Below are 11586 nucleotides of genomic sequence, written 5' to 3' on the forward strand. Positions count from 1 at the left end.
CCTTATTATAAAAATAAAATTAAAAAATCTTTATTATGAAAAAATACTAGAATTTTATATACTTATTCAATAATAACTAGATTATAACTTGTTGATTATAATTTGTTGAGAGTTGATTGTTCTTAAAATAGTAGTGAAAATATATATTTCAAATTTTAATTTTAAATTCTTGATTATTTCATATTTTTTGTTTATATGGGTCCGATTTATCAACCAATTCAACCAATGATCTACTAGTTAATCAATAAACTAATAAACCAGTAGCTTGATTGGTTTGATTAATGATTTGGACAAACATTTTTCTGGTAACACAATCGAATTAGTGATGTTTTCAATTTGGAAGCAATCGTTGGGATTCAAAGTGGTAGATTGGAGGGAATATATTCTAATTCTTCTTTGATGATGAAAAAGATGTTATAAATATTGAGAGGGGGACTCCATGGTTCTTTAAAAATTACATACTGAACCTAAGAAGATGGAGCAAAGATAGAGACATGGTTGAAACAGATTTTGCTCAAGTCCCAATCTTGATTCAGATTTGAGAGTTGCTGGAACAATTTAAGACAAAAGATCTGGGAAGAAAGATAGGAGAATTATCCGGAGAAGTACTTAATATTTGATATGTTCCAAGTCAAGAATAAAGAGAATAGCATTGTCAAAATTCAGATGAAAATAAATCCTACAAAACTCTTAGGACGAAGAATCAGACTAGCAGGTCCAAATAAGAAATTGTTGGAGGCTGTAGTTTAATACGAGAGAATTGAGAATTTTTGTAATTATTGTGACCATATTGAACATGAAGCTAGAGTTTACAGTTTTCAAATAGAAGACTCACTAAAAGGTGAGGTTGAAGAGGAAAAGTGGAGGAATTGGCTAAAGGATAACAAGGTTGGAAGAAGAGAAAAAGAGAAGAAAGAGTACCTTAATTCTATTCATGCCATGGCCAAGACAACAACCATATCAAAAGTAAAAATCCCACTCCAGTCAATTTGATTAAGGAGATGGCTAATCTGTCATTGCAGCCACTAAATGAGAGGAGATTGGGGGGAGAAGAAGAGATAATGGGTACTGATAGAGTGTAGCTAAATTCTCAGGAAAATAACGATACAAAAAAAATTGTTACTTTATAGACAAGGAGAGCAATATGGATGTAAGGCACCAGGAGCAACAAGGAAAGACGAATCTGTCAATGCAACCACTAAAAGAGAGAAATTGGGGAAAAAAGAGTTTGTAATGAGTAGTGAAAGGGTACAACTAAAGTCTTAGCTGTATAACAATCCAAAACAATTTTGTTCATTGGCTGACAAGGAGAGCAGTATGGATGGAAGGCATCAGGAGCAATAAGGGGAGACAAGTTCGTTAAAAGAACCAGTGTATTTAGTATTCAGAGAAAACAGACTGCAACCAGACCGATCAACAAGCAAAAAACAAAACATTAAATAGATGGCAAGAAAAATTATCAAGGTGTTCGGGGACAAAAAAAGTCTACAAGGAGACAGAAATTTACTTGACCAGAAAAGACAATGCGTCGAAGTGAATATGACCACTGAAGAGGGAAAGGGTGTCACCCCACAATGGGCACCCAATGACCCATGAAGATGATGATGTGGAACTGTCAGGGACTGAGAAACCTCCTGACAGTTCACAATATGCAAGAGATTTGTAAATCCCATTCTCCTAAGGTAATATTTTAATGCGAAACCAAAAATATTGTCTCGATGGTTAGAAAGCACTGTTCAAGAGTAGGTTTCACTCACTCTCATTGTGTGGATCCAAGAGGAATTGCAGGTGGTCTAGTTCTTGCATGGAAGGAAGATTTTGGTATTACTATTCACAGCAGCACTAAATTCTTAATCTACTTTGATTGGTTTGATCTAGTAAAACAAAGAAAAATAGAGGTGGTGGGTGTTTATTTAGATTGTGATGAAGTTATTCGAGCTAACCCGTATTGAAGGATCTTAGAGCTCAAGCAAGCGGGTGATCCCTATTTTCTGGTGATTGGCGACTTCAATGCTATAGTTGATTATCATGAGAAAAAGGGAGGCGGAATGAAATCTGCCTTATCAATTGTAGGTTTTAATGATTTTATTAATGATAGAGAATTGGTGGATTTAGGATACGAAGGAAGAAAGCTCACATGGTGTAATCGCCAATTTGGTGTGAATTTGTTCCGAGAGAGAATTGATAGATGTCTCTCATCAAGCCAATTCAGAAGGGGTTACCTAACAGCTACTATTATGCACTTATATGATTTTAGTTCGGACCACTGCCTTTTTATGCTTCTGATTGAAAAGGAGGAAAATAATCCTAAAAGAAGATTTTGCTTCAAAGAGAGATGGTGTGATAGTAAGGATATGGCAACTATAGTGAATAAAGCTTGCCAATGGCAATTTGAAGGCTCTCCTATGTTCAAATTTTTCAGTAAATTGAAGAAATATTGTCACGCACTGGTAGAATGGCAAAAAACCAGCAACAATAACTCTCAAAAAGTCATTGCTGAATTGAAATCGCAACTGGAACATGAAAAAGAAAAAGGGAATAACTCTAATAACATGTGTGTGCTATAATTAGAAGAGGATTTAACAGAAGCCTATTCTAATGAAGAACGTTATTGGAGTAAAAAGTCGAGAATTCAGTGACTATAATGGAGAGACCAAAACACAAGATATTTTCCTGCCAAATTCCAAAATCAGAGTAGGAAAAATAAAATCTACAGTTTGAAAGACAGGGTTCAAAATACAGAACATATGTCGGAGGTATAGCAGAAATTGTAACAAAGTACTTTAAAGAGTTGTTTACCACTACTAGTCCTAGACCAGCTTTGGTTGAGCTTCAGAATCTAGGCACAAATTGCAAATTGCAGAATGATAGAAGAATCACTGATGACAAAATCAAAAAAGCTACCTTCTCAATTAATGCTTTTTCGGTACATGGGGATGACAGATTTACAGCAAAGTTTTATCAGCAAAGTCTATGTGCGGCAGTCAGAAATTTCTTTTGCGGGAGAAGAATGATTCAGGCTTTAAATCACACACTCGTCTATTTGATCCCTAAAGTCCTGAACACTGAGTCTATGAACCAGGTAAGACTAATTAGCCTGAGCAGTGTTTTCTATAAAATGATTTTCAAAATTCTAGTGCATCATATGTAGGACATCCTTGATAAAATCATCCACCACAGCCTAAGTACTTTTATTAAAGGACGACTCATTAGCGATAATATACTTATTGCACATGATTTAATGCACTTCCTTAAGAATAAAAGTTATAGTATGAAATGGCAGTAAAACTAGACATGAGTAAAGCCTATGACAGAGTGGAATGGATGTTTGTCTGGGATATTATGGCGAAACTGGGATTCTGTGATAAATAGATTGGTTCGATCAAAGAATGCATTACTACTGTTTCTTACTATGTTATTGTGGATGGTCAACCACATGGCTATTTTAGACCATGTAGGGGATTGAGACAAGGTGATCCCCTTTCTCCTTATCTTTTTCTATTTTGTGCAGAGGGTTTCTTTCATCTGCTCTATAGAAGAGAACAGAGAAATGAGATTTATGGACTACGACTAAACAGTAGGTGTCCTATGATAAGTGGATTTCTTATACGCTTTTTCATAGCATTTTCATAGTGTTTTTAGTTAGATTTCATTAATTTTTAATACGTTTTAGTGAAAAATTTACTTTTTGCATGCTACTTTGAGTTTTTGGATTTTTTCTATAATTTTAGGTGATTTTTGGGTAAAAATGGCAAAAATTAGCAAAGTCTTGATCAGAGAGGAAGAAAGGATAGCAGATGGTGTTAGATCCTAACCTCTGTGCACACCAACAAGCATATCCTGAGCTACAAAGGTCTAATTGACACGCTCTTAATGGCATTCGAAAGCTAACTTCCAGAACTTTTCATAAATATATGATAGTTTATACTTATCTTCTATATCACTGGCCATACATGGTGTTGAACACCCACATCTGGCGTTCAACACCCAAGAAGGATCAAGGCCAAGCATTGAACGCCCAAGACTGGCGTTCAATGCCACCAAGGGACCAAGGGAGCACAAGTTCACCCCCCTAATTGGCGTTCAACACCCATCCTCCAAGTTGAATGCTAGGTTTGGACTAGCACAAGACCAAAGTGGCTCCAAAGTGGATTTCAACACTCTTTAGCTTAGTTTAAGTTATCTTTGTACTTTTTAATTTTAAACTAACATCTTTTAGGGATAACATCTCCTATATATAGAGGAGATCACTTAGGTTTAGAGGGACTAGTATCATACTTTCATATCTAGGTTTTCTCTGTAAATTATGAGCAACTAAACTTCCTAAGTTAAGGTTAGGAGCTCTGCTGATTCCTATGGATTAATAATACTACTGTTTCTATTTCAATGTGTGTTTGATTCCATTCTATGATGTATTGTCATTCTTCATCTAATGAATCTGGATGGAATGAGCATATGATCCCTTATTCTACATGAGTTCTTTACGAGTCCTGACCCGGATAGTATTGAGCTAAAGCTTGAGAATGCATCACCTAGACCAATAATTCATCTAGGCTAATTGGGATAAGTGACATATAATCCGGTTAGTTCTGGACGATGAAGTTTCTGTGGCCTAAAGCTAGAACATTGAGCTTCATTCTTCGATCCGAAAGATCTGACCTTGTCTGTGGCGTTTTGAGTAGGATCAAGTGACGATGAATAGCATGAGCTTCACCCTCGTTCAATTTGAATGACCACGATCCATGACATTAATCACTTATAGCTTTGCCATAGAATAAATCATTTATTGTTGAAGTATTCAGTAAGACGTATTAATCCAGAAAGATAAAGTATCTCCAAAGCCTTAACTGATTTCTCCTTATTCATGTTAGTTCTTTATTGCTTTCCTTATTGTTTTGTTTTATGCGCCTACAACAACAACAATTATCTTTCTATTCACCTGCCAAAGATCTGCAGGATAACCACAACTTGCTCAATCCAACAATTCTCATGGGATCAACCTTCACTCACCTGAGGTATTACTTGGACAATCCAGTCCACTGATAGACCACTATTTTATAGTTTATCTTGTACTAAATTGAGTGGATTTTATTAATTATTCCTACACTTATTCATATAAACTGTATTGTTTTACAAATCCTTCCTAGTTTTGTTCCATGATTGAAAACTTGCTTCCTAAGGGTTTAAATTATTAATTTTTAATTCTTCTTTAGTACCATTAGATACTGTGATGTGTTTGTGAAGTGTTTCCAGCTTTACAGAGCATGAATGGCTTAAATAATGAAGAGAATGCATGTCAAAATGGAAGGAACACAAGAAACTAAAGAGATTGAAAGCGAGTAACGACGCGTACGCATAACTGACACGTGTGCGCGCATCGGCACATTTCACAGCGACGTGTACGCGTGACAAGCGCAAACGACCAGCAACGCGTACGCGTGGCCGACGCGCACGCGTGACAGAGCGTCACGTGCTGCACTATCAGAACTCGCTGAGGGCGATTTCTGGGCTGATTTGGACCCAGTTTTAAGCCCAAAAATGCAGACTAGAGGTAGAGGGTCTAGCTGAGACTGAGGACACACTTCATTTTTTAATTTCACTTAGTTTAGTTTCAGTTTTTGAATTCAAGAGAGAGAAAATACTACTTCTCCTAGGGTTCTTAGTATTCTTAGTTTTTGCTTTTGAATTTGATATTGAGAGAGTTGCTACTACCTTCGATTGAAGTCTTCATAATTATAGTTTGCCTTTCTATCACTCTACTCTTTTATTTTCCATTTAGTTACTTGAATTCATGTTTTGATTTTCTTAATTTTAAATCTATTAATGCAATGAACCATTTTTATATTTAATTCCATTACTTGTTTGATTTCTTCTAATTAATTATCAGTTATAAATTTCCTTTTATTAATTTAATTTTAATTACCATGTCTTCTATCTACTCCCTTTACATATTTGTGGAAATGGCATTCATGTTAATGGAGTAGAGCTCCCAACTTGGCTTTGGAGTTGATTAATTGAAAACCCTTGAATTGGAATACTAAGGTATTAATCTGTAATTGGAAATTGCTGGCTAACTCACTTTTCACTAACTCTAATCCTTCCGTATGAAGTGATTAGAACTTGTGAATCTGAGTTAGTGTTCTTCACTTAACCTTCCTCTGTAACTGCAAGAGGATAACTGAATGAAAGCAACCACCTTTTACTATTATACTTAGGAAAAATCAACAAGGATAGGAACTCCAATTTTCACTGCTAGCGAAGACTTTTTATTAAATACACAACATCTCTTGTTATTTGCTCATTACTTTAATTTTCAGTTATTTATTTTTCTCATTCTTAAATTCAAAAATTACCCAGAAAATTTTTGATCAATAATTTACACCTCTGTGTCAACTCTTTGGGAAACTACCCAGGAATTCTACTCCCGGTTATTATTCTTAATTATGACATCTTTTAAAATTGATAGTAGGAATTTCATCGGTTAAGAACCGTACTTGCAACGCTGTATTTATTAGAAATTCTAACTCGGCATTTTTCCACGCATTAATTTTTGGCGCCGTTGCCGGGGAGTTGCAATAGTGTGCTAGATTATTGGTTGGTGTAAATATTTTTATATTTATATAATTGCATTTTTTTATTTTATTTTTTGTTTGTGTACTTTCTGTTTTGTTGTTTTCTTATTTATTTTTCTTAATATATTTTATTACCATGAGCTATATGTTTCTTTCATTGAATAATGAGATCGTTATCGGATCCGAGCTTAGCTGCGTTTGATCCTGAAATTGAAAAGACCATTTAACGTATTAGGTGAGCTCGGCATCGGTTAGCCTCTGAGGGTGGTGAAGGGGTTTTGGTATGTGAAATTGTGATCAAACTTTTCACAACTCCGCACAACTAACCAGCAAGTGCACTGGGTCGTCCAAGTAATACCTTACGTGAGTAAGGGTCGATCCCACGGAGATTGATGGCTGAAGCAAGCTATGGTCATCTTGTAAATCTCAGGATTCAAATGGTTATGAGGTTTTGATAATTAAAAGATAAATAAAACACAAAATAAAATAAAGATACTTATGTAATTCATTGGTGAGAATTTCAGATAAGCGTTTGGAGATGCTTTGTTGCTTCTAAACCTCTGCTTCCCTATTGCTTCCATCCAATCATGCGCACTCCCTTCCATGGCAAGCTATAAGTTGGTGGATCACCGTTGTCAATGGCTACCATCTGTCCTCTCAGTGAAAATGGTCCGGCTACGGTTCTCACCGCAGGGCTAATCATTTGTCGGTTCTCACTTGTGTCAGAATAAGATCCATTGATCCTTTTGCGCACTATCACTGCGCCCAACAATCATGAGTTTGAAGCTCATCCCAGTCATCCCCCTCCCAAATCCTACTCGAAATATCACAGACAAGGTTTAGACTTTCTGGATCTCAAGAATGTTGCCAATTGTTTCTAGCCTATACCACGAAGGTTCTAATCTCACTGATTTGAATGCTCTGTTGTCAGGAGATGCTAGTCAAACACATGGATCAGAGACCCAAGAGAATATACTCCAGTTGGCGTTCAATGACTACATTGAACATCATGTAGACCGCTTGTGGTTGTTAGGCACGTGGATCATGGCTAAGCGAGTACTGAAGATAGTGGGTGATTTCACGGGTCACCCTTTTAGCCTGACTTAACTGAATTAAGTACAAGAGTATATCTTGGAGAAGAAGTAGGCGTGAATTGAAGGACAAACAATAGTACTTGCATTAATTCATGAGGAACAGCAGAGCTCCTCACCTTAATCTATGAGGTATAGAAACTCCACCGTTGAAAATACATAAGAACAAAATGTCTAGGCATGGCTAAATGGCCATCCTCTAAAAAGGTTCAAAGAACTCCCAAAAGGTCAAAGACTTCGAATACAATAGTAAACAGTGCAATTTATACTAAACTAGTAAACTAGGTTTACAGAAAATGAGTAGATAGTGCAGAAATCCACTTTTGGGGCCCACTTGGTGAGTGTTTGGGCTGAGCCTTGAAGCTTTCACGTACATAGGCCATCCTTGGAGTTAAACGCCAGCTTTGGTGCCAGTTCTGGCGTTTTACTCCAGAAAAGGGTCTCTGGTGGGTATTTGGACGATAGTTTGGGCCATCAAATCTCGAGCAAAGTATGGACTATTATACATTGCTGGGAAGCCCAAGATGTCTACTTTCCAATGCAATTGAGGGCGCGCCAATTGGGCTTCTGTAGCTCCAGAAAATTGACTTCGAGTGCAGGGAGGTCAGAATCCAACAACATCTGCAGTCCTTTCTTAGCCTCTGAATAAGATTTTTGCTCAGATCCCTCAATTTCAGCCAGAAAATACCTGAAATCACAAAAAAACACACAAACTCATAGTAAAGTCTAGAAATGTGATTTTTGCATAAAAACTAATAAAAATATACTAAAAAGTAACTAAAACATACTAGAAACAACCTAAAAACAATGCCAAAAAGCGTATAAATTATCCGCTCATCAGGTTTCTACCAATTCACCAGTCTTATCTGAGGTTGAATCTGAAGCGTCATTTGAGGAAGAATCTAGTTCCTCTTTTGCTAATTTAATTGACGCCTTTTCTGTTGACTTAAGTGCAGGTACTATGGCAGAGCCTAGAAGGATTACTCTTAAGGAAGTAGGAGCTCCATATTTTACATTGCAATAGTATCAAGCGCGTCATCAGAATCTGATTGTGGATTTTGAATTGAAGACTGCTTTGATCAATCTCCTGCCTAACTTCCATGGCTTACCTACTCAAGAGCCTATCAAGCACCTTAGGGATTTTCAAACAGCTTGCTCAACTATTAGGTGGCACAGTGCTGATGAGATTGCCGTCTGGCTATATGCCTTCCCATTTTCTACACTCAACCGAAAGCTGTTGTTACTATTTGGGATCTATTCAGAAGGGAATTCCTGGACGAGTACTTTCCAGCAGAGATTACAGATAGATTGAGGAAGGATATTTCCTGTCTCATTCAAGGTGAATCAGAGACTCTTTACGAGTATTGGAAACGCTTCAGGAATCTCCTAGACTTATGTCCCCACCACAAAATTGACCAGTTGGTGTTGATTAGCTATTTCTGCCAAGGCATGAAGCCTCAAGACAAGACTCTCTTAGATGCTGCGAGTAATAGCTCTCTGACGAAGTACAAGATAGCGATAGAAGTGTGGCAACTGATCACCAATCTAGCTGAGTCTAACCGAAATGCAAGGCAAATGACTAATCATCCCAAGGCTATTACAGAAGTTTCTTCTAGTAGTGAGACCGCTGCTCTCACCAAGACTCTGTGAGAGATGACCAATATACTCAAGCAGCTCCAGTTGAATCAACAACAACCTCTACCTCCTCCACAGCAGCAATGTCAATAGTTAGTCCCTCAGAGAGTGTGTGGAATATGTGTTTTCTATTCACACTACATTGATGAATGTCCACAACTCCAGGAGGACAACATCTTGGCGGCTACAAATGCTTATTACAACCGTCCGAATCAAGGGTACTATCAATAATGCGGTAATTATAACCAAGGTGGAAACTACAATCAAGGTTGGCATGACAATTCCAACCAAGGATGGAGCGACAATTCCAACCAGGGATAGAGAGATAATTCCAACCAAGGATGGAGGGACAACTACAACCAAGGAGGCAGAGACAATGGTGGAAATCAAAGGTGGAATAACAACAACTATCAATAGAACCGATATCAACAAAAACTCTGCATACCGAGTAACTCACCAAAGACAAGCCTAAGCACCTCAACCCAACCAACCACAAGCCTCTCAAATTACCTATCCTCCACCCTTCCTCCAACCAAGATGAAACACTCCGTTCTATCCTTCATGGACAAAAAAAGCTTCAGAATTCACTTACCTCTAGCCTTATCAGTCTTACCTCCACTCTATAAGCTCTTATATCCCGAATAGAACCACCCTCTACCCCCAACAATCAACCTTCAAGCTCTAGTACACTTCCCTCTCAACCTTTACCCAACCCCAAGGGTGGAATCAATGCCATCACTTTGAGGTCCGAAACTACATTGCAAGAGAGGAGTCCCGAGGAACCAAGCTCAAGAGAAGACATTCAAGTTGAAGATATTGTTGAGGTAGAAGATGTTGAAGAAGAGGATGAGGTACAAGATACGGGTGAAGAAGAAGTTGCTCAACCAAGGAGTGGAGTGTCTAAGAAAGATGATGTTGTGAGAGAACCCATTCCCATTCCTTTTCCACACCTTGCTAGGAGGACAAAGAAGCAAGTGGGGCTAGACCCCAAGATGGTGGATATCTTCAAAATGGTTGAGGTAGCTATTCCCCTTTTTGATGCTATTCGCCAAGTGCCTAAATATGATAATTTTCTAAAAGATTTATGCATGAATAAGGATAAGATAAATGATTTAGAAACTATTCCTTTGGATAGCTCTAGTTCTACTTTAATGGGTGCTATACCGGAGAAATGTGGGGATCCCGGTCCTTATGGCTACTTACACTATAGGGGGTGTTCAATTTGTTAACTGTATGTGTGATTTAGATGCATGCATTACTATTATGCCATTATCTGTATATGATACTTTGAGGCTCTCACCCTTGAAAAGGTCGGCAGCACGTTTTGTTTTGGCAGATAAGAGCATAATTTCAGTGGTTGGCATTGCGAAAGACGTCTTGGTGAGCAGTAAGGGGCGGACGTTTTCTATTGACTTCTACATCCTAGAGATTCCCCCTAGTGACTCAAGAAGACCTTCATCCATCCCGCTTGGAAGGCCATTTTTGAAGACTTCGCGGTTCAAGTTAGATGCCTTCTTGGGTACATATTCTTTTGAGATAGATGGCAGAGCAGTGACCTTCAACCTTGATGAAGTCATGAAACACCCACCAGAAGACAACTCCATCTTCCAGTGTGACATTATTGATAATGGCTCTTGATGATCAAGTACCAAGCCATGAGATAAAAATAGAGTTGAAGCCCCTTCCACCTTACCTCAAGTATGCTTACCTTGAGGACAATCAAAAGCTCCCAAAAATTATTGCAAAGGAACTTACTTCCCAATAAGAGGAGCGACTGCTTAGTGTGCTTAGAAGACACAAGAAAGCTATTGGGTGGAGTTTGGCGGACATAGTAGGTATAAGCCCTCAAGTCTATGAGCACCGCATATTTTTAGAGGAGGGAGCAAGGCCTATCCATCAACCTCAAAGGCGGTTGAACCTCACCATTTCAGAAGTCGTGAAGAAGAAAGTGACCAGATTGCTTGAAGCCGAAGAAGTCTGGCGTCACAACGGTGAATGGGTTAGCCCAGTATAGGTGGTTCCGAAGAAGTCTGGCACCATAACAGTGAAGAATGAGCATGGGGAACTCATGGCTACCAGAGTACAAAATTCCTGGAGGGTGTGCATTGACTACAGGCATTTGAACCAAGCCACTCGCAATGATTACTACCCGTTACCTTTCATCGATCAAATGCTTGATTTCCTGTCAGGTAAATCATACTGTTTTCTAGATGGTTATACTGGATATTTTCAAATCCATATTGCTCTAGAAGATCAAGAGAAAACAACTTTTATATGCCCCTTTGGAA

General features: G+C 38.0%; 1 protein-coding gene across 1 annotated transcript in view; it reads left to right on the top strand.

The window, feature by feature from the left end:
• LOC107494143 (uncharacterized) overlaps positions 1-10936 on the top strand; it is a 42906-nt gene extending 31970 nt beyond the window's left edge. Inside the window, exons 2-5 of the mRNA XM_016115172.1 lie at positions 8926-9309; positions 9464-9690; positions 9944-10483; positions 10545-10936. Coding sequence (XP_015970658.1) covers positions 8926-9309; positions 9464-9690; positions 9944-10483; positions 10545-10936 — 1543 coding nt within the window. The remainder of the gene's footprint in view (positions 1-8925; positions 9310-9463; positions 9691-9943; positions 10484-10544) is intronic.
• The last annotated feature ends 650 nt before the right edge of the window (positions 10937-11586 follow it).

The sequence above is a fragment of the Arachis duranensis genome, chromosome 6 (genome assembly GCF_000817695.3).
Source record: "Arachis duranensis cultivar V14167 chromosome 6, aradu.V14167.gnm2.J7QH, whole genome shotgun sequence".
Classification (NCBI taxonomy): Eukaryota; Viridiplantae; Streptophyta; class Magnoliopsida; order Fabales; family Fabaceae; genus Arachis; species Arachis duranensis.